Source organism: Zerene cesonia, chromosome 13 (genome assembly GCF_012273895.1).
Source record: "Zerene cesonia ecotype Mississippi chromosome 13, Zerene_cesonia_1.1, whole genome shotgun sequence".
Lineage (NCBI taxonomy): Eukaryota > Metazoa > Arthropoda > Insecta > Lepidoptera > Pieridae > Zerene > Zerene cesonia.
The window spans coordinates 886,001-910,597 of NC_052114.1; the positions used below are offsets into that span (position 1 = coordinate 886,001).

Consider the following 24,597-nt stretch of genomic DNA (forward strand, 5'->3'; position numbering starts at 1 on the left):
TAGCAATAGATTGCCTGTAAACAAAATCGCCGCGAGCAAGTATTTATTTTGTACAATTACTTAATTTGCCATTATAAATTGTAGCTATTTTTTATCGACTTTACGTCATTTTAAAGAAAATGTCGTGAGAAGATCATTTGTGTACGTTATTTTGTGCATTGTGCAATAAAATGTTTTTAATTTTTAATTTATTTGTATTTATTTTTATAACTAAAATGTAATGAAACATAATAACTTGATTGAGAATTAAGATAAATTATTAAAATATTTTTAAACATGTATGTATGTATTAGTTCACTGCATGTCCAAGGTTGGAAAAGAAATTTTCAATGGGGTTAAAAGGTATATAAAACACATAACATATTTGGTATTTGTTTATTTTTGATTATTTATAATAATATCTTGCTTAACGTTCAAACTTAATCATTTTTAAAATCTAAAAATCATAACAATTAATACACATATTTGGTAGGTATTCGATAATTAATATTTTTCTTAGCTAACTTATAGTATAATTACAAATAATGAAATTGAAACTATGTATAAAACAGCAAACATTTGAATATGATTGAGCCACAACTATAGTTCTATAGTTCTATAGTACGGTGGGCTGTTGACAGGACTTTTAACGTCATTTAGAAAAGTTAGGAAGAATACATAAATAAAATGAAGCAGGCAACTGACATGATGTATATTTCATACTAATTTCTAGTAAATTCTTCCAAGCATGGACAATTCATTATGTAATTAAAACAGTCGTTATTCAATAACGTATTAATAAACAATTAAAACCTAATAATAATAAATTTTCCCACGTGATGCGACTATTATATTATGCAAATGGTAGTTAAAATTTTTATTTCATTCAAAATAAAATCGCATTATTTTGATCACAATTTACATAACTACTCTATAGAAAGGATTTACGTGTATTTGCTCTGCAAAGTTGTATGCTATAGGTTCTTTTAGAATTGCTTCTTATTATTTTAAGTGACTTACAAAAGAGATGAAAACAAAATGTAAATCAGATCTATGAAATGAAATGATACTGCAAAATAATTTGTTTTGCTTATGGGCATAATTAAAAAGAGACGTGGGTGCTAAAAATAAATTGAATTGTTAATAAGGAAATATTTACGAAATTAAATATTTTACAAACAGAGAAGCACCCTTGAATATAAGACGAATGCTATGCCTGCATGCATGCATTACTGTAATTAAAAATAAAACAATGGAAATAATTATAGAGCTATATAGAATCATCTTATCTTCTACCAAGAAAATGTACAACTAATATATTAAGCAATTTTTGAAGATGCTTCAATAACACCATATTATTAAATCGAATGTTTTTTTTTAATCTAAAGAATAGGTAACTATATCGTTCAAACAGAATTCACTTCTATAGCGGCAAGCGAGCAAATGGAAAAAACAACATGTTATTTATATTTGGTATGCTTTTCATAGGTTTACAATACTTTTGCAAAAAAGGCAACTTTATAAACAAACCAAAACTTTAAAAAATCCAAAGCACCTAATGAAAAAAGCACCCTATGATTAAAAACCCAAAATTATATGTGATGCTTTCCACACGCCAGCCGCTACACATGGCCATACTAAATATCCTCATTCACACCGTCTCCCACGCCACGTGGCCGGGCCCTACCTACAGCTTTCGCGGCGGCGGCGACTCCGCCGCGGCCGGTGTGAGCGACAGCCGGCGGATGTTGGGCTTGTCGTACTCCTCCATGGACATGGCGCGCGACATGCGCCGTTCCACGCCGGGCGGCGGCAGTGACGTCAGCAGCCCTTGCCCCTGGCAGAATAGAAGCAGCGACTGCGCTACTTTCGCCGGCTGCAAGATCAATCGTATATCGTATAACGTAAGGAAATGCGACTTATTATGGACCGGTTATTGTGAAACAACAAGATTAACTTGTGACTATTTTCCGAGCTTCTTTATAAGCAAAGTTTATAAGTAATGGACATAAAATGTATAGGACTCTTAAACATGATGATAGTGTAGTTGTAGATAAGATATGAGGGCGAGAGGTAGAGGGAGGATAGTATAGTATTATCTGTGGAATTATTATCCAAATTTTAAAAGTGTAGATTTGAGACTCATATTATTTTCTAGTACATAGATAACGGTTATGTGAATTAATTTTTAAATTTCAATTTGAACATCATTTCTATAAAATTTCGATGGATATTTAATATACAAATACAATGAGAAATAACCTTTGACTGTTTGCACGTATTGTTCAAAACAAACATTGCGCTTCCTTCTTACACATAAATAGTACACAACCTAACACTTACGAGTAAAGCAAATATTTATGGGTTTTTTATATCATTACTAACGGAGCCGATAGACTTTGGTCTGTCTTATCGCGAACAAGTTTAAATAGCCATAAATATAAATCATAGTTTTTAGTTTTGGCGAAAATTACTTTGCTTTTTATTAAAAAATTCCTCTTTCGAAAAATAGCAAACACAACAAAAAAAAAAACTGTTAAGTAATAGAAACAATAGAAACAGGGGCTCATTTTTATATATTTGAGATTTTTCCTTTGTTTCACACGTGTTGATATAGAAATATATCAAAAGATCCTTTGTGTGTAATAGCGGGCAGCTGAGCTGTGGCGCTGATGGTACTGGACTAGGGAAGATCGAGAAATAGAATACAGGCTTCCGGCCCCTATAGTACTTTCCCTGCGAGTTTGCCCAATTGGTGCCGAAGCGTGTTCGATTCCCACATTTAAACACATCATATTACATGTACATTTGTGTATGAGTGTTTTGGTCATACATGTATGTAGTTATGTTTTTTTTATATGTAGGCACAGATTATTAAATATTTATTATATGTGTAGTAAACATTTAATTAAAACAAAAACAATAAATTATTATGAGACGATTATTGATTTAATTTTCATTTCTGTTTAAGGAAATATTTCTTTATGTAATGCTTATTTTATTTGACTTTACTTTTATTATTTTTCAATATATAATTACAATATTAAACATACGATAATGTGAGATACAGATTGAAGTTTTCCTGAATCGCATTATTTCAATACCTTGCAATGCAAAAATTATGTAGATATGTTTCGATTTAAGGCTGCAAACATTAATCGAACTAATTTAATAACATTGAATTATTGCTTATCTTGGTATATTATACTTAACCTACTATGCCTATCTTGGCGTAATTTTTAGTCGCAATCAATATTGAACTTAGAACCGTTTTTTTGAGTTTGAGTTTTTTAATATTTTTATACAAAAATCGATTTCCAGGCGGGATTCGAAGCGGCGTCATTTCACCGAACCGCCTAGCCTCTCGTCCACCCATGATCCCGCCTTTTACTCTTTCGGCTTCATGTGCCTAAGGGGATGAGGTGTCCCACGACATCTATTACGGGTGAAGCATGAAGGAGTTTTATATGATAAACGGTGTATAAACATAATTTCTACTCAAATTATTTTCTTATGTTACACTTTCAGCGTGTAAAATGACTAAAAATTATACTGTGATATTAATGTGACTGTAATATCTAGATGATAGTGATATCTATCTGATATTCGTCTTATAAATTATGTATAGCAATCAACTGCTGAAGGGCTCTGTATAAATTAAATATATATATTACGGCCCTTCGAGAACATAGTTTATTTCCTCGAAAAGAAAACCTTGGACGTTAGTTCATGAACTTAACCTTGTACAAGTTTTTTAATATAAACAAGTAGATAATTAATTATTATAATCTATAGATGTATATAATTTATGACATTCCAGAAGGTATTTTTTGTATTTTCAACCGACTTCCAAATATGGAGGAGGTCATCAATTGGTCATCAACTGTTTTAATTATGTTATATCTTGTTCATACCAAAATTAAAACTATTGAATATATGTATGTAATATTAACGTTTCTATAATAATGACACATTGTAGAGCAATGTTGAATATATTGCTGCATATAAATGCATTTAATGTTTATTTCATTTCTGAATCTTTAATTAAGAAAATACCCCTGCTAAAACATCCCAGCCTTTTTTGAAATCATCCGTGTTTCTTTGATCGTGTTCGCCATCTTTATTTTTGCATTTTTAACACTTAGTAACCAAGGTCTTATAGACGTAGATTACTAAAAAGTTACCTTCTAGATACTAAAACTGTCACGTAAGTTAGTTAATACCCACACAAATATATTATATTAATCAACCTTTTGACAAATTACGTAGGTAGCGATATAAACACATTTAAAAAGAAGAAAAACGTTACAAATATGGATACATTTTTTGGCCAATTGGCCTGATCTTACCTACCAACATATGAAACAGCTATAATTCATTTTATTTTTTTAAATACAAACTTATATTTTTTAGAGCACATTGCATCGTATTGAAGTTTTCATTCAAATATTTAATTAGATTAGATTACGTCGATTCGATTAGAAGAGTAAACAGCGGAACAACAGTAATTTATTTTCAAATAATCGCAAAATTATATTGCGTGAAATTTATACATTTCTTACCAGTCATTTAATAGTTAGATATTTGTAATGATAAATAATACATAATTTGTAATCGCTCACTTGAATCATTTATTATAGAGATATCGAAACAAGCATTTTATTATCATATTTATAGTTAACACCCTTTTACAATAAAAATCGATATGTTTTATTATAATAAATCTTACATACAGTAATATTCCTTTAAAATCTAAATTTGATAGAAATATTATTGTATTATAATATTCTGTTTGTCAATTATCTCAAAGACAAGAAATACCATTAAACATAGCAACGCAAGCATAACATCACCATCGTTAAATAATAATAATTAATCACAGGAACTTCCCAGAACTCAAACGCACATGAATTAATTCATGACACACAAAGATTTTTTTTAAACTGCACACCGTAAGCCCCACATTCATAATAAGTTATTGCGAAGGCCTGAAACACTGTTCCAATTCATCTTTGCCCAATCTAACGAGGCGAACGGACTCTTCCCATAACTGCTCAGCTAACTTATCATCGTAGGCCAAACTCTTTGCGCGGGATAGTTTGCAATTCTTAAAAAACTCCCCGCTCACCTCACCAGCTTTCTTATCCAACGCTACGTGTATCGCCGTTTGCGCCCCCTCCCACGGTGTTTTGAAGAAGTTCTTGAAGAAAACTGTTATTATCGTACCGAAAAAACTCCCGATACAATTGAAAATCGTCGTACCGACTGCCCCGGGATCAACACAGTTAATCACAACATTAGCGTTATTTAATTTCTTTGTTAGCTCTCGAGCGAACAATATTAAACACAGCTTGCTGTTCCCATATAGCTGGATACCATTCCAGTATTTGATGCTGTTCATATAATCAAAGTTAACGACACCAATATTATGTAAAATAGACGATGTGTTAACTATTCTAGCGGGTTCTCCGCTCTTTCCCGTTTTTAATAACAAGGGCAGTAGAAGTATAGTGAGCAGGAATTGTCCAAAATAGTTTACTTGCATTATGAAGTGCATTCCATCTTTCGTCAAGAAATCGAAACCGACTCCGATGCCAGCGTTGTTAATTAAAATATCCAAACGTTGTTCATTCTGTAATATGTCCGCCACAAATTTGCGAATCGACGATAGTGAAGAGAGGTCCAACAATTTGAAGACTACTTTCTCATTGCCAGTGCGTTCGATAATCTGTCTTCGACCTTTAGTTCCTTCGTCGATAAAAGGGCAGGCGACTATGACACGCGCACCTCGACTTGCGAAATCCGTCGCGATCCTTAATCCCATACCGGACGTGCCTCCGGTGACGATAACTGTTTTGCCTTCAAGGTTCTTCTTTGATTTGCAGAGGGCATTTGTATTTTTCTGCCATAGTCCTACGAAGACCGCGATGATCACAGTCAATAATAAAATATAAGCTACAGCCAGCATTGTTACGCGACGGGCGATCAAAACTTAAGTGCCGCGTTCACTTTATAGTTTCATTTATATTCACGTGTCCTGATGAACTTCAAACCAAAAAAAAAAACTGTATCGTTGAAGTCGCTGTTTACGTTTGTCACAGATGGTATTCAAACCGGCAGTCCACGCAGAGCTGCCCTTGTAAAATGTTGTATAAATTTTCACACTCACATCACTGATTAATGTAAATAATTTTACGAAAAATCGTGTCTGTACTCGATATTGTAAAGTGTGTCAACGATGCAACGGCGAATAGCTCGGGCAATATGAGGCCCTATTGCTTTCGCGTCTGTGATGCAATGGCAAGCCGTCCACACTCGGCCTATTGCATCGTTCACCGAGCTAACAAATATTTCATATTACTATGCTTCTAATATTTTCTAAATTATAAGGACGGACGGCGGACTAAGGCAATTATCGTAATGCGAAAATAATGCATAGATAGTTCTGCTTCGTAAAATGTATATAAAATAATTATTTGTATTGTGTTAGGCCGTTATACATTGCTGTAAAAAAAACCCATCCTTGTCTACATAATATGTTGTATTGACGTAGGTATATAGATACAATATTTAATTTTTATCGTAGTAGGTATTTAAATACGAATTTAAGTAAGTAAAATAAGTTTATTGTATCCCTTTTTCCTTACCCTTCCCATTCTATTCATTCATTCTTGTAGTCAACCCGTACCTTAAAAGTAGACAAAGTATTTGCAGAGGCCTTACCAAAAGCAAATATTAAACTATTAATAATTTCTGCAGATATTTATGCGCAGTTGCGCTTACCATCGGACGAACAAACAGCTAGGTTGCTCGCTGGTCGCTCTAACATAAAGAAAGCAATTTTGTTAGAACCTGCATTTCCAATCTTAATAACCTACTTCTAAAAAAAATATAATAGTTTAAAAAAACTATAAAACACGCTTTAACAAAAATCATATTTTGCAAATTGAAAACTGGAATAATTTTATCAAATTAGTGTATTGTCATCGGTCCTCAATAAATCTACAAAGTTTGAACGAAATCTGGCCGTTTAAAATGGGTCAAAATCGCGCCCAAAGAAGTCAGTTACAAACAAACAAACAAACATACAAACAAACAAACAAACAAACATACAGGTGAAGTTAATAAAAGCGTGTTAATAAAAACAATGCAGCGCCTCAATTGGAATGTATTCTTTCGCACAATTATTTTTTGTTTAGGTTCACAAAATTCACGCCTATTGTCAATTATTTCCAACCGACGTCAAAATGTCCATTGAAATATGGTCTAGTTTTGACAATTTGATTTTTTTAAATAATATTCACAAATACATGGCAAGAATCAATTATTATTTTATAATGTCTCTTGTTTTTCAAATAGCAAAATTCTGTGCAAATGAGTGTGACGAAGACCTAAAAACTTAAATTAAAACACATATACGAAGCTAAACAATGTATACCGTAATTATTTTATTATTTAAGATTTCTATCAAATATACAAAATAAGTAAAAAATATGTGTAAAGAAAACCATTTGCGTCATGCAAAAGACGAATAATTAACTTCTGAAATGATATCTCTTAATGTAAGATACTGTTAATGGTTTTCGCAGCGCACGCCGTATGATGACTTGGCTGGCATCGATTTTAAATAGACAAGTGGGTAGGTAGTCTGTATGATATTATAATTATATTGATTTATTTTTCGCTTTCGAGTGCCTGCCTATTCGTAGTCACTTTAATTTTTGTTGAAAAATCATTTATTTTTTGAGTTCTATTCTCTGGTCCGAAGTTACCCCTGGGTGCATCAGCCATATCATGATTTAATTTAGAGCACGCTATATTATAGTTCAACGCAAGTACAAAAGTAGAAAATTCCGTTTATTTACTATTTGTTGCTGAGGAGTTTCACTATTCACCTCCTCATTTTTTTTTTATTCCGTCATCAGATCAGCTTAATAGTACCATATTATTTCATCGTCACTAACCTAACTGAATATATGTAAGTGAGCAAAATTTTAAAGATTTATAGCGTTGACAAAAAAATAGAAGCAAGTAGGTACATTTTTATTTAAATAAAAAATATCATATGGATTCCATTCTCTTTGACGCCCTTCAATTACGTTATTTGTTGCAAGAGTGAGGGATTAACGCCTACCTATATCATAAATAACAGTGCTTTATTTTTTTGCATTTTTAATGTATAAACTCAAAAAGAATTTCTTGATTCACTTTAAATAGTTTTTTCACCAGAGTGGAGCTATTAAAACACTACCCTTAGTACCAACGCCGATATTTTTGTAGCGAAATCTGTATCGCGGGATCCCATAAAATCAATATATGTGTACATATTTACTTATTTATGACAATATTCATACATACATATATTTTTAAAATTTACAATTTATAACAATTACAATGTAGTTTATATAAACAGTCTTACATACATTTTTAAAGTTAAAGTTTACAATATAAAAATCCGATGTTTCCCTAGCTAGATTTCTGGGTAACCTGTATTTAGGAGAAACAGCTTGCTTCTAAAGCCAACTCACAATTTAGTCCATTGGACAAGTATTATAATTGAATATACTTAATAGAGAACAAAATAAATATGTAATGGTTTATAAGTGTAGTGAATGATGTGTGAGAATTAATGATTAGCACCTTAACTATTATGTATATTTTTTGCTTATCCTTAAAAAAAATAAGCATAAATATTTCACATCGAAAAAAGGTATAAATGAATTTAAATCATTGTCAATCAAACAACAGGAAAAAGAAATAAAATGCTATAAGTACCTTTAATTTTTTTTTTAATATTATGAATTGTATTGAAATTTGAAAATATAAACATACATATTATGTATTGTAATTGTATACGTTTTCAGAAATAAGGAACAACATTTTACACAAAACAAACATATTTTTTTCTATATTTACAATAATCCAAGCCTTTTTAATGATATCCGGCATGTGTAAATATTTTGGTATTGAAATGAATCCCATAACGAATTATTGTATTTTGATTTATTGACTCCACATTGATGTCGACATGTCTGAGTACATAACTAGGTAAAAAAGTTTAAAACATCTTTCATCTCTGTATTGCTCCGAATTCTTCGAAAAACTTCTATTGAGATAGGTACTACTACTATTCTACTACTCTTTCTTTCTTACTGTAATCTAAACTACTCGACCGAATACAAATTTAATTCACACGTGTTTTATCAATTTAATTGGTGAATCGCAGTATATCATTAAAATCATAATTTGCTAATTATTAATAATTTGCATTAACTGCATTAATAAAGGTAGTAGAAGCAATTATGTACTGAATGTACATTGTAAATGAGTTACAATGTATTTATTACATTTTGCTTTGAAGTGTGGGTTGATCACCTTTGAGTTTTGACTCGTTCCGTGAGATGACTTGATTGTTAGCTAAGTAAGTATTTTATAATACCTTAAATTATTCACTGCAGTAAAAAATAAACAGAATTTGTTGATGTGCTTCAGAATATGCGACAATTTGATCACTATCAAATGACTAGTCAGTAGTCATCGGGAGTTCCATTTGTAATAGAGGGGCCACTGAAAATCAGTGTGGCAACTGCGTTGCTGCGTAGGCTGAGTGGCTACCCCATTTGGCTCCATTTTATGTTTCACGTTGTAAATCAATTAATTTATTTTTCTTTGTTTTAATTGTTTTCTTGTGTAAGCTATTTATTGTGCTGTTTTGTTCTCATTGTTGTATTGTTTTATGTTAATTTTATTGTTCTTTTTTTGTTGTATTTTTGTGGGAGACAAATAAATGTTTATCTCTGTAATATTTTGAGTCAAGAATATAGTACAAAAATTTTAATGAGTGTGTTAAAGATGGTGTTCACATACCACTAGGCGAACCACTAGCTCAGTTGTCTGCTATATAAAAAAAATATAGCGCCAGAGACACTTGCTGAAAGTGCTTCTAATGCATTTGTCGTAATATCTGCATACATTATCAGCAATTTTAACTGGAAAATAAGCTAAATATATCTAGAATCTCTAAAACCGGCCATTATCATCTCCAAACACCCTGCCAAAGCATCAGCCAATACTCACGGCCTCCGCGAGCACGTCCCCCGCGCGGTCCACCTTCAGGATGGTCACCTTGTCCTTGTCCAGCTCCTTGTACATCCGTTCCACGACCGACAAGTACGGGCTTTGAGTTCCCGTTATCAGCAGGATGTCCGGCCGGCAACCGCGCAGTACAAGGTCCTTGCGGCTGGATTATAAGAAAGATATAAGTTTATATATATACTAATCTAAAAGCATCCGAGATTCCTATTCATTTAATAATGTTGATGCTATAATAGTTTTAATGAGAAATGAACAGCAAAACCATTCAACCGATTTGAAAACCAAATTTCACATAACATCTTTGTGTGAAGTTTGAGATCCAAAAAAGGACAGCTTTTATCCTGGAAACCCTACGGGAACTGAAACAGTGCGGACAAACTCCCGGGATTGATCTTCAACTATTTTTATGATTTGATTGAACCGTGTTATTGATGTGATTTCAATGATGGACTATTTATAGTATACAATATATGACCAGACCAAATAATTAACAAAATTTTGAGTTTCCCTTTTGCTAGAAGTTCCTCAGAGTTATAAGAAGTACTCAGAGTTATAGAACAGGCAGTATAATATCCAAATCTATCAATTTTATTGCACTTTATAAAAAAAAATAATAAATTAGACCGTTAAATATTAATGTTTAATCTGTCATTGAAATCACCCATTAAAGTCAAAATCAACCTTGAGTTATACTAAACACAATGAGGCCCTTTATGGTTTGTGATCGAATCGAAATGTTATACTATATATTGTATTTTTCAAACATTAGGTAATAATTTTTTTTTATAGCTAAACAGGCAAACAATCTGGCGGTTCATCTGATGGAAAATGATGTCCGCCGCCCATAAGCACTCGCGATGTTAGGGGCACCGCGAGTCTGTTGCTGGCCTTTAAGGATTAAGTAAGCCCTTTCTTGGAATGTTTCCATGTGGAAAACTTTGGGAAACACCGAAGATGGTAAGTCATTCTACAAGGTTGTTGTTATCGGTAAAAAATGCCGAGAAAAAAGCACTGTAGCAGACCGCTAAGCATCCACATGGTGAGGATGATACTTTAATTTGTGGCGAGAGGTGCGGTTGTGGAAATCGGCAGCGGGAATAACGTCAAAAGTTCCTCATAACAGTGCTCATTAAATATTCTGTAGAACCAGCGTCGTCAATACGAACTGCTCGACGCTAAACGCGGTCTAATGGAAGAAGCTGGTATTGGGGTGCTCCGGCCCAGAGATGAGAACAGTACTTCATATGGGGCTGGCCTTGTAAAGTTGCAGCCTGAAAGTTGAAGCTGTTTTAGCTTTATCCTCCAAAAAACCACGGAACGACAGACGTAATCTGAACACCAAGAATGCTGATGCTCGGTTTGATGGGGACTGTTTTGGAAGTTCAGCGGTACGACGAAGGGAATTTTCTTGGCGATAAATGCGCATACCTGCGCGTGCGTCTTGGCCGGATTAAAATCAACTAAGTTGGATCGGCCCCACGTCGAGATTTTCTCGAATGTTTTCTCAATGTTTGGCACAAGATCGTTTCAACAAGATTGTTAGAAGAAATATGCGAACAATCCCTTGTTATCAATTTGTGTATTATTGATATAAATGTATTCACGTATAATAATAACATAGCAACACTAATTATAGTAAGAATGAAGATAAGGATGTAGGTAATAATATAAATACACAAATATTTTCTGAAAACAAATATGATAAGTATGTATAGACGACGACGAGATATATGTATAGACAGACGTAAAAGGTGTTTTTTTGTATTTTACTAATGACGCATTTCCACATTCGTGCGAACGAACGCATGTGTAGACACTCTCTTCGCCATGAGATTCGCGTATCCGCGACAGGAGTGGTTTTTCCGATATAATCAAAAAATCAAAGGGCACGAATAGTGATCACAAATTTTCTGATCTCCTAAAGAAAGTGTAAACATCTTGTTTGTGACGTGACACCCGCATACGAATATTTCATCGATTGCATTGTAAAATAGTCAATTATCTCTTGCACAAAAGTTACACAGCAAATACGGAAATGTTCATACATTCCGTATAAATGTACAATTAAGAGAACTTACCTGAAGTTATTATACTTATACGACAAGATGGGTCCAAGATGTTCTTATTAACAATGCGGGGGATGTGATATTAAATCAAATTATAATGTGAAAGTTTGTTTGTTTAGATGTTTGTTCGTCAATCACGCTGAAATTACTTGGTATACAGACAGTGTATGAGCTGACTTGGGTGTTAGGATCCCGATCAAATGCTCCCGTGAGATAAAACAGGAATCTTGATATCCGGGCGGAACCGGGACGCGTGTCTAGTTAATAAGAACATATTGGACTAAGCCAAATATAATATGCATTGAATTCGGTGAGTGGGGGAGCCGGAGGTTCATATCCTTTTACCCTTCCCAGTCCTTTTCTTTATTCCTCTCGCCAATCCTTTCTTAATCCCTTCCCATTTTAAAGTCGGGCAATCCATTTGAAGAGACGTAAGGTCTGCAACGGACCTTATGCCTCTCCAAATGTTCATGGGCGGTGGTAGCGCTTACCATCAGGCGACCCACCAGCTGCGTTACCGACTGTGACATAAAAAAATATACAGTGGTACTCACTTAATGAAGGCGCGCACATACTGCTTGATGTTGTGCGTGTTGAGGTTCCCGCGCAGGCGCGAGCGGTACTCGGCCAGCGTGCGCTCGCGCTCCGCCGCCTCGCACGAGTCGCTCGCGATTTGCTGTTGGCCGCGACACAACGCCGATTCGAATTGACTGTTTGTTTGTCTTTACCGATTTCAGTGTATGGTGGATTATGTTGTAAAGACAGTCGTAGAATGTTCCAGAGATACCGTTTTTGGCATATATTATACACAGAAGACTTTATTTCAAGAAAATTTTATCCCCGCTTACGTGACTTTGAAGTATAAATTCTTCATCAAAAATTATTACTGACATATTTATTACTTTTCAAAGGCTTAGTTATGATGACAGTATTATTGTATAATAATTGTGAAAGAATTAGATATTTAATCATATAAATAATTTGTTTTATTGTACACTAATCGCATTCATTTTCTGGTAAAATCGGCTCTTAGTCGCATAAGTAAAAGGGGAACATATTATAATTTAAATGTAATGTAAATTCACTGTAATCAGTAAAGAATAAATAAAAAAAAAAATCTATCTGAATAGAAACTACGCTTTATTCAATGGCAAAAATATACTTAAGTATATATATTAAATTTTTTATCACGCACGAAACAAAGCGAGACTATAGTGTAGAGTCTAAAAACACACACATAAATATTAAGCATACATATAAAACTATAAGGAAGCTTTATTATTCAAAAAACATTCTTACAAACAGTTATAATATTGTAAATCACAACTATGAAAATGATATTAAGTTAATAATATAAATACGAAAGTAATTTCCACAGATTCTTATTTCATATTAGCAAGGGTATTGCTTGTACAGATTAAAAAATCTAGATAATAAATCACAATGGGATGGCTAACTAGGTTGGAAAGTTAATTGGTAAATATGATATGAAACAAAGCCATCGCTAATCAAATCTAACTAAAAAACTAAAAGCAGTAATGAAAATTATAACAGATTTTTAACAAAAGAGATCAAATGTGTAAAAGTAAGGAACAGGTTTTTGGTAATAGTTAAAAAAGAAAAATTAATACTGCATACGAAATTTGTTAATGAGGTTTTAAATAAAAAAGTTATATTAGGCAAAACAAATTCATACTCATTTAAAAAAAAACGCATTCCTTACCGTGAATATGAAGAAAAAATATACATGAGTGGTGTTTGGATTTCTTACTTTTATAATATAATTGAAGTTATATATTACTAGCTGACCGGGCAAACGCAGTTCTTGCTTACTCTTATCATTTAGGCGTATGAAAAATAGATGTTTGCCGATTCTCAGACGTACCTAATATGCACACAAAATTTCATAAGAATCGGTCCAGCCGTTTCGCAGGAGTTTGGTAACTAAAATTGTGACACGGGAATTTAAAATATGATGATTTTCCAAAATAAAGAAAAAATTAAAAAATGCTTTGAAGATAGACACAATTAAATTGTATCACCTGCTCTTATACAGAGTATTCGTAAGGAAATTATTTAATACTAAACAGAATAATAAGATAATTTCATGAAATTATTGTATTGTCACCGATCCTTGATAAGTGAATTAATTCTATCCGTTAAAATTGTTACATACAAACGTACAAGTGAAGGTCAAAAAACGTATGTTGAAAATAACAACCTTTTCACTACACGAAGTAATAGTTAATCTTATTTTATCAGTCACTAGCTGTTCGCCCCGGCTTCGCCCTTGGTACATATATAGTCTATGTTACTCGAGGATAATGTAGCTTTCGAATGGTGAAAGAATTTTTAAAATCGGTCCAGTAGTTTTTGAGCCTATTCATTACAACCAAACAAACAAAGTTTTCCTCTTTATAATATTAGTGTAGATTAAGTTATTCCATTTTATGTGTATTTAAGGAAAATCGCGCATACAATAAAAATAATAATGTCTCACTCACTAAATTAATAATATGGTATTAATTAAATGGAAACGGACATTATTCAATACCGTTTTGTGAATTTAATGTTAAATGAGAGATTTTAAAATATATCCATATTTATTGTTATGTGTGAAATAAATAAAAGAATAAAATATTCGTATGGTAAATAAAAGATCAAAAATCATTGATAACAGATGAAGAATGCTTCACTGAACACACACAACATAATAATTTAAATATGTATTATTATTTTTTCTTCATCTACTGCCTAGCTACATACAACCTAGGTACGTAATGTTCCATACAGAGACTCTGTCTCTGTCAGTATTGTGTGTATGTATCTACTCTCTAGTAGATATTTACTTTATTCATTAAAACAAAGAAATATAGATTAGATTTATAGATTTCTTTCTTTTTTTTTATTTGTAGCACAGATGAAACAAAATGAAAATATGACTCCCACTTATTACCACAACATAATCCTATCCTATCCTACTATTCTACTAATATTATAAATGCGAAAGTTTGTAAGGATGTGTGTGTGTGTTTGTTACTCGTTCACGCAAGAACTACGGAACCGATTGCAATGAAATTTCGTACGTATACAGCTAGACAACTGGAATAACATATAGGCAAATCTCGATATTCCTACAGGATACGGACTTACGCGGGACGCAGCCAGTCTATAATACCTTTGTAGCAGAGGCGAAGGAAAAAGAAAACACCACCCACTTTATACCAGAAATAATAAGTCATAAAATTATAACCCAGACTTGTTAATAGGTTCATCTGAAAGGTAATTACTCGGTAGATTTTTTTGCCTCTGTCGTAGTTATGTAAATGACAACAAAAACACACACGTTTACGTTGACTGATTATTCCGCTTAATGACGAAGTAAAATGTGTTATTTTAACCGACTTCGAAACAAATGAGGTTCCTCAGTTTGGTCGAAGAAATAAATATACAATATTCAATTTGGTCGTGAACCGATTTTATAGTCAACCTATCTGCGCCCCGCGGTTTCACCCGCGTAAGTCCGTATCTCGTAGGAATATCGGGATAAAAAGTTGCCAAGTTTTCTAGCTATCTATGTACCAAATTTCATTGCAATTGGTTCAGTAGTTTTTGCGTGAAAGAGTAACAAACACATACACATCCTTATAAACTTTAGCATTTATAATATTAGTACTCGTAGGATAGGATAGGAAGTAGCAAAACCGAATGGTATGTCTAATATAACTAAATATTCTTGATTTTTTTTTGTGTTTACTAGTTGTCGTTATAAGAATCGAGAAAAAACAACACGTTGTTTGTACGATTTTGTTATTTAAGCGGCAGCAGAAGTGTATAAATTTTTTGAATGATGCTTAATTTATCTTTAGTCAATCGTCACTGTTACTAGAAGTGTTATTTTCCTTTTAATAACCTTTATTTAAAGTAGTCGAAACAAATTAATTTTGAAATATAATAATTTAGAGTGTTCTTGCATTTTTAAATTAAAATTTCTCTAATTAAAATAATATTACACGTGCCGGAGAAAGTTATATATAAAGTTTATGTTATTAAAATAACTATAACTAAAGTACAAAAACATGATTTATTTTTATTTTTATATACTACATATACCTACACTCTAGAAAAACCTCTAGACAAGGTCGAAAGAAGTATACAAAAAAAAAATTTATTTCTCTTTAGTGCCCTAAAATACTTTGTAAATAATGTAATTTAATACGCACAAGTTTCCAATATTATCAGTCAGTTCAAGAGAATAAAAACAATTTTTTTAACCTCCCGTTGCAGATTCTTAAAAAATTACACAAGCTACTAAACCAAAACCTCAATTATCGTTAACTAGCTAGCTAACCAACAGATGAAGTCCTTCAATCCCATATACACCCTAAAACCTAAAACCGAATCCAAACACCAATCACGCAGGTGCGAGAAGGCGCGTTTACCTGGTAGCGATAGTGCACGTAGCGCATGCGCATACAACTCACGTGTCCGAACTTGTGGTAAACGAGGAAGTCCTCCTCCGAGTGCGACATGTCCGCGCCGCGCCAGCGCGAGAAGCGCGAGCGGAACGCGTCCGCCACCGACGACGCGGACGAGGTGCAGTTCACCAGCACGAGACCTGGCGCGCGACAACACTAGTGTTACCACAGGTAACATAACACTATGCTGGTGATACTTTGTTTACAAGAGTATGACGGGATGTCCTTCTGCGAGAGCCTTAACGCCTGTTAGTAGTGCTTAGTTTTTTTTAAGGGTGTAAATGAAAAAGAGTTGAGCGCGAAAAAGGCGAGCGGTACGTGTCCGCAAGGAGGAGGAGAATGGCTAGAACTAGAGTGCAGTTAACTAGTATTTTTTTATGTTACAGAGGGTCGTCGTCAGTAAGCGCTACCACAACCCATGAACATTTGGAGGGGCATAAGGTCCATTGCAGACCTTTATAAATGAATTGCCGACTTCAAACTGGAAAGGGATTAAGAAACGTTTGACGAGAGCAATAAAGGAAAGGACTGGGAAGGGTAAGAAAAAGAGTATGAGCCTCCAGTTTTTCAGAATTCCAGTTTTAACCAAGGTTTAAAGTTTTATTCACGTTGACCATAATATTAGCTCAAGGCTAATGCAACTTCTTTCCTTCAATTACACTTCAATTATAACTAAAGGTTAATTAAGTTAATTTCAAGTCTAATCGAAAGATTAAAACGCAGATAAAAATAAAAATAACCAACTCAACAAGCAAATTTTCTTTAAAAAGAAAAGGACTACACATAATAAAATTCGTTTAGTAATTACCGAAGCTAAGCTTAATAATATAAAACGCATTTGCTTCCTTCGGAAAAAAAGAATCACATGTATGATGAACGCACAATTCCACTTACCTACTAGTGTGCGTGCGTGCGTGTGTGCGTGCGTGCGTGTGTGTGTGCGTGTGTGTGCGTGCGTGTGTGTGTATGCGTGTGTGTGCGTGTGTGTGTGCGTGCGTACCGAGCAGGCGGCGCGGGTGCGCGTGACCGCAGCGCGCGAGCACGTTGGCGCCGGCGCCCTCGCCGAGCCCGACGGCGTAGCGCACGTGCAGGAAGTCTAGAACCGTCACCAGGTCCTCGCCCAGCGTCTGGAGTGACGGGAACGGGTACCTGCGCGCGTTACACTTCTCATTGGATAAAATAAATTGAATTAATTCAGCCATTCTTGGATTGTGTTACATACACAATCGAAAATGTGCTATTACAAATAGAAATGCCAAATACCATTAGCGCATTAGTGTATATATATGGTATAGTAACATTACTTGAAAAACCCGGTGATTGTAATTTGTTACGTACAGATTTTCTTTCATGCATGATGTCCATTTAAAAGCAACAGTACTGGTTATCCGGAGGTAAAATATTCCAATATGAATATCGATAATAAGCAATATCGGGAGGAGAAATTTCAGGAACTTGCACTGCTATCGAGAGCTAAGTCAAATCAATTTAAGTCAAGTTAAGTTAAAGTAAAGCTATACTTACGACTCAGGCAGATCTGGAGAATTCTCCTCATGTCCTGGCACGTCTACATGGATGAAGCACGATCGCTCTTTGATCTCAGACATCGCGGGGCTGTTCACGAAATCCACCATCGATGTGTCTGAAGAGATTTATGAGTAGACATATTTAATATATTATGTAAATTACATGTCACATTGTTTATCCGCGATGGACTCACACCTGCACACCATGTGCAGTCTAGTCGATAGGATAATTTTTATCACTTCAATTAAGGCAAATAACTACCCGGGCGAAACCGGGGCGAGCAGCTAGTATGCTATAGTGAAGTAAACTATATATTATAGTGAAGTGCCATTTGAGTGGGTACCTAGCGGGGTTTGGGTAGATGATATACATGTGTTTCACTGATCGATTTTCTTTATGGACAAATAGGTTTTTTGCAAGTCTCCACCGGGAATCGAACCTGGTTCTATGCTCATGTGTTTATGAAAAATGTATGTTACTCACACAGCAGCAGGAACATATATCCAACGAATTGAAGATTAATTTTATATTGTTGGCAAATTGTATTGTGACTAAAAAAGTTAATTCATTCATCATAAAAGATACACTAAAATAAGGTAAACATGATTATGTTTTTTTTTTTAGCTAAGTAGGTAAAAAAGGCAAGCACGTGTTATTTTGTACATGTTCTTATGTAAATAATTAATATAAAAACGAAAAACCATAAACCATAAAGGAATAAGTATACGTAACATTTTTTTGTAAAAAAACGCACCTTTTTTTCCTTTTCCGTAAAAAAAATGGTCGTAAAAATATATTAAAAGCAAGGTTTTTTAAAAAGTAAATGTTTTTGTAGATGTGTTTTTTTTTTATATTTTAAGCCAAAAAGGTACTTTGAATTTATTTTGATTTAAGTCACTACACTTTTGATGACTTGAATATAAAATATTATCATACTTACGATTGGTTCCCAGATCGTGGACAGTAAGGAAAACGCATCTTTTGTCTTGTTGACTTAAGTCACCCTGAAATCATTACAATACTAAATAAATACGCGTGGAGTCATTTAATATAGGAAATTGGGATGTAATATCGGCGCGGCCATGATGGGGTTAGGGGTTCAAAACGATGTCGATTTTGATGTTTTACTATAAATATAATCAAGAAATCTTCTTCTTCTCTTTGTTAATGGCTTCACCCAACAGAGGAACTGCGCCGATATCCAGTGTAAATCAAGAAATCAGACAGAATCTATCAAATTATTCTTATAATAGCTTATATTTTGCGAGCATAACTTGTAAGCAATTTGATTTACATGTATTTTTTACTTAAATTAAAGAGTTAAATAACGAATAAAATAAGTCATCATTCATTTTACATATTCGTACAATTCAACTTGGTTGGCAAATAATATAAGATAGGTACGATGGAAGTAACCCGACCTTACTTATTATAATATGCAAATTTCTTCACAAACGTTTTTTCCTATCTGCAATTTACCGAAAAGGTTATAAGGGTTGTATTGAAGGTTTTATTTCTTTTGTTCGCTCCACCGAGTGAATGTGACTCGGTAATCTCTTTATTTAAGAGTGACATAAGATAAAAAATACTTCGATTTATGTGAATGATATAAAAACCAATACGTCAAATAACCTTCATGTCAAGTGTTTACATTGAAATTGGTAATATTTTATTATGATGAAATAAACAATTTAAAGCTACGTTGTGTAAATATTTGAGTTTTGTCTTCCTTGTGGTTATTTTTTTTTTTACTTTGTATAAAATTCGTATATGCATTTGAAGAGTTTATGCAATTTTTTGACGAAAACTTATTGTTTTGCTCATTAATTATGTGAAACACAAAAACATTAGATGTGATTTCTGAAATATGAAAGAAAATAATACAGAAATAAATCTTATGAATATAAATTAGAATGTCTTTGTTTTTGGTTTTTATTTAATTAATACAAAAACTAAACAAATATTAAATTTAAATGCATAATGTTTTGGAATACTCTGTCAAGGTCTTAATAATAAGACTATGCAACAAAAAGCTTAGACACAACAGTTTACAGATTTTATGCATAATGTATACAACTAAATAGAGGTTTTATTTAAAAAATAATTTAGAAATTTTAAAAAATTTCGAAATTAAAGATTAAAGAAATAATTGTCTTATAACTACATATATTCAATAGACCTTAAAAGTGACTTGAAAGACTTGAAGCAATTACGAAACACTTATAGAGTTAAATATAAAGAAAAATAAAAATCTATTCTACGTACGATAATATATGCCTTACTTACTTGTCCATTCTTCGGAATATTTCCCTTTTGTTTGCAAGAAAAAAAATATACAAATTTGAAGCGCCTTATCATACGTAAAAGCAAATAACACTTTTTGAAATCTATAGGCGCCCTTATATTACGAAAATATAACACTTCGATAAAGCACGACTAACTACGAAAAAGAATGGTCATTCCAAGCCTATACGAAGAAATAATAATTCGTTTTGAATGTCAAAATGGCATTTTAGGCGTGGTGATTTTGATCCGACATTTACGCAAGCTACCATTATTTTATGTCCCATTTCACTATTATTGCTCAAGCATTTTGGGTTCATTATTACAGCCACTAAGCGTTACAAATAACCCACAGATTATAAAATAACTATCTATGGATATTTATATCAAATGTTATTTACTAGCAAAACTAAGGCTTTTTACCTACATTGTCAAAGTTGTTATGTTGAAAAAATTTTTATGATTGAGAACACAATTAGACCTGAATTGAAAATGCTATATCAAAATCCTTATAATTCCTCAGTAAAGCGTGAGTACGTGTATAGGGTGCGAATTGTATTAACTCATCGTTATGAAAATATTAATTTTATTAGATAAATTCTTAAGATTTCAACCCAACCCGGCCTTATAGAAGGAATCTATGGATATAAAAATGAATCCCTATTTCCCTTGATGACCATCACGCGTGAACGGTTGGACCGATTTTAAAAATTCTTTCACCATTAGAAAGCTGCAATTACACTGAGTGACATAGGCAATATATGTACCACGGGTGAAACCGAGGCGAACAGCTAGTACTTAATATTTCTTAGTTAATTGATAAAAACCAACCTGAACGTGTACATGAATATCTCCACTGCGATCCGTGCTGACAACATATTTCTGTAACAAACAACATCGCATCATCAGATAAACAGACCGTTGCACTTATTAACATTTTTTATTTAACATTCCTTACAAAACAGCATTTCGTATTTTACATAATACAATAGAGTGATCCAGTCAGGACTTAGAAATTTTATTATCACGAGAAAAACGATAATGGATATCCAGGAAATAGACCTTAATATGGAGCACGTATGAGACCAATTTATTGATTAATTTTAAAACATTTGAATGTAGGTTTTAATAGCACTAGTGGAGACAGTGTAAGGCCAAGAACTCATCTGATAAGCTGATTAGTCCTATTTTATATAAAATATTTTTTGTTTATAACCACGCCCATGTTAAGCTTGTATATCGAAAAGCACTCTAGGCTAGTTTTCATTTTAATAAATGTGTTAATTTATTTTCATGACCTATATTATATATTATGCGTTTGTAAGCTTACTTAGCAGTTGGTAATAATGGTATCTATATAGATAATATTATATATGTGTGTGTATGTGTATAAAAAGCACATATATTGTTCGTCAGATAACCATGAACATAAATCAGAGGGCAAGCCTACAAAGGCATAACATTCACTACGTTAAAAACTATCTGTCGATACCAAAGTTTTTGGTTGTCGTAAGGTGACGAATAAGAAAAAACGCAAAAGTGTATAACTTTTCGATATACCAGCAATTATGGGTCAGTTTAAGGTTTATAAAAATATAAAAAAAGGTTTCATCCGGTTATCAGAGGGGTGAAAATTAACCTTTCACGGGCTCTTAGACAATAAGTATATTAAAATATAAATAAAACAATTTTGCTCCATGCAACAAACTGTTATCACAATACAGATAGCGAGAAAAATTAAGAAATAAAATGTAGTTATTATTGTCTTTTAACAGAATATAGTAATATTAGTAGCGGCGATTCAGACGTTTTTTGAAAACCGCTCAAAGCTATCTCACTGCTAATAACAATAAGCTGATTTCATAACCCGTCACGATTTATAAATAATAATTTACGTATTACCTAGTATAGTATTATGTTATCTGTAGTATTACCTAGAATTTGTCATAAACACTGGAATTACATCTGCGATTCAGACTTTTAATAGGCGATGCAATATTTTTATCATTATGTACTGTTACCATATTTGTATTTTTCAGTAAGGATAGTACCTTATCTTCGTCGATTTTGTTTATTAATTTCATAAATCGCGCACACAGACACTACGAGGACAGTTCTTACATTTTCGCAAAACATCAAAGAATATCACGACTACAAAATGAAGCTCGTAGTCTAGTGTTCATAAACATTAATAATGGTCACTTATAATAGTCGTAAAGTATTGTAAAAATAGCGAGTAATGAAACAAATAGAGTCGTCACAAGTTATTTGCCACTTTAACCCACATTCAGGTTTTTACGAGCGTCCACTGCCTGGCAATAACGCAAACCGAGTACCTATTCATTTAGAGTGGATGAATAAGAAGATTTCGTAATGATATTTATTAATAGAAACTGTTTTAGGGTTTATCCAAAAGGATAATTAATCTACGTGCCATTAGAAGATTAATGAGTCCTCAATCTACGTTCGATGGTTAAATTTATAAAATGCTTTCTTTACTTTTCAACCTTCAACGCATTGGGAAGAAGAAAGAAGAGAAGAAAGCAATCAGTATAATATTCAAAGCTGTAAATGCTCAGCCGTATTAGTTCGTCATTATTGCGTAAAAGCAATAAAAAGCAATGTCCTATTCATACAACAATTGTTGATTTTCGGCTTGTATACATAGTACTTCAAAAACAGAGGGGGGTTATCAAATTGACTGTATTTTTGTGTTTGTTACCTCTGAACTCTTTACTGGGTGTAGCGATGTTAATGAATTTTATTTGAAAGCATGTGGTCCCATTTAAATTTGGTCTAATTCAGGCAATTTGCAGGCAGTTTTAGTTTTTTGTTAAAAATAATAATTACTGTATCGTTTAGTTTAGTTTTGTGTATGAATGTAGATTTTTCATTTTGTTTTTTTTTTATTTTGAATTATGAAATTATTAAAGAGAAGTGAAGTACTTATATTCTTATAATATGAAGCAAAAAGGTCAATAGGTATTTCAGAGCTTAATTAAAAATAATTTTCTGCACAAACTTATAAGCATGAGTTTAATTAGGAACAATCCATTGCCACCAAGTCACGACAATGTTATCATAATAATATTACCCTGAAATCGTATACTGAACACGTGCCAAATAAACAAACAGAGATTGCGGTATATTTATTAGTTTTTATAGCAGATTTAGCAGAGAGCAGGTGGGCCACCTGGTGTCAATAGGTGACACGAATAACATTAGTGGTAGTACAGATGACGTGAGACCTCTTAAAGACGAAAGCGAGCCTAAATGTTTACTAATACTTTTAATATATTGTTATGCGGATATACATAACCGCCCATTGCATATAACCCAACTGTCTGTCAACTGCCAACGCCGCCCGTTTAAAAAATTGTAGTCGCAAATCAACATCGCATTGTTCATAACATCTATTTCAGTCATCACTAAATATACGATGCAATTGAAAATGTAAACATTGCATCGGAAGGTCACTCCGGTCCGTTTGTTTACAATTTTCTGTTGACTTCTTGGTAAAAAATTGTGTTTTCCGTAAACACAGTGTCGCGCATGACTGTGTACTTATCTTAATTAGTGAAGTCCCGTGTCCCCTGGTGGGGTATGGGGCAGATGATATACATCTGTTTCACTGATCGATTCTCTTTAGGGACAAGTAGGTGATCAGCTTGCTGTGCCCTGCCAGACCGAGACATTTTTTTTTGTGCGTCCCCACCGGGAATCGAACCCAGGACTCCTCGGTTCTACGCTCACGCGTTAACCACTGTACCAAGGAGGCGGTGTACTTATCTTGCTATACTTCGGCCGTTCAGAGAATGCGTTCCTGACACCTGTCAGTTAGTCACGACTAGTGATGGGCACAACATAACACTGAGTTCGTTACCGTTCCTCCAAAATGAACCGCCGCATTATTTTAAGACTATTTTGTTTTAAATTGGCGGAATCATTTAAAATTTATATTTTCGTTATTTAAGTGGAAACCAAAAAAAAGTAATTCATATAATACAATTGAATGAATAATTGAATGTGTGTACAGAATATTAATCAGACTACGATTCGCTTGAGGAGGTGGTGTCTTCATCATCATCTTTGCCTACATGTATAATTATATTATTATCAATAATAATTATATTTTTATATTTCATAAAAGTTATTTTATAGTCCATTAT

The 24,597-nt window shown here is 33.2% G+C and overlaps 2 protein-coding genes across 5 annotated transcripts in view; both read right to left on the bottom strand.

Annotated features, from left to right (window-relative positions):
• Positions 1-435: 435 nt before the first annotated feature.
• The window catches only part of LOC119831474 (uncharacterized protein ZK1073.1), a 40,966-nt gene continuing 16,804 nt past the window's right edge, over positions 436-24,597 (bottom strand). For 3 of the 4 annotated variants that reach the window (XM_038354851.1, XM_038354850.1, XM_038354852.1), the window contains 8 exons: positions 21,260-21,310; positions 19,086-19,149; positions 18,143-18,260; positions 17,619-17,767; positions 16,625-16,758; positions 12,695-12,816; positions 10,057-10,219; positions 439-1,855 (listed from right to left, as the gene is read on the bottom strand). In XM_038354851.1, the coding sequence (XP_038210779.1) occupies positions 1,667-1,855; positions 10,057-10,219; positions 12,695-12,816; positions 16,625-16,758; positions 17,619-17,767; positions 18,143-18,260; positions 19,086-19,149; positions 21,260-21,310 (990 nt within the window). In that variant the 3' untranslated portion in view covers positions 439-1,666. Of the gene's footprint in view, positions 1,856-10,056; positions 10,220-12,694; positions 12,817-16,624; positions 16,759-17,618; positions 17,768-18,142; positions 18,261-19,085; positions 19,150-21,259; positions 21,311-24,597 lie in introns of all 4 variants that reach the window. The other variant, XM_038354849.1, reaches the window with a different exon arrangement.
• LOC119831475 (retinol dehydrogenase 12-like) lies at positions 4,188-6,319 on the bottom strand. Its single transcript, XM_038354853.1, has one exon. It carries the CDS (start codon positions 5,945-5,947, stop codon positions 4,955-4,957), a length of 993 nt encoding a protein of 330 aa, XP_038210781.1. The 5' UTR covers positions 5,948-6,319; the 3' UTR covers positions 4,188-4,954.

Bases quoted from the DNA above. Each gene is read 5' to 3' on its own strand.
- LOC119831475 (XM_038354853.1), bottom strand. From the start codon at position 5,947: ATGCTGGCTGTAGCTTATATTTTATTATTGACTGTGATCATCGCGGTC.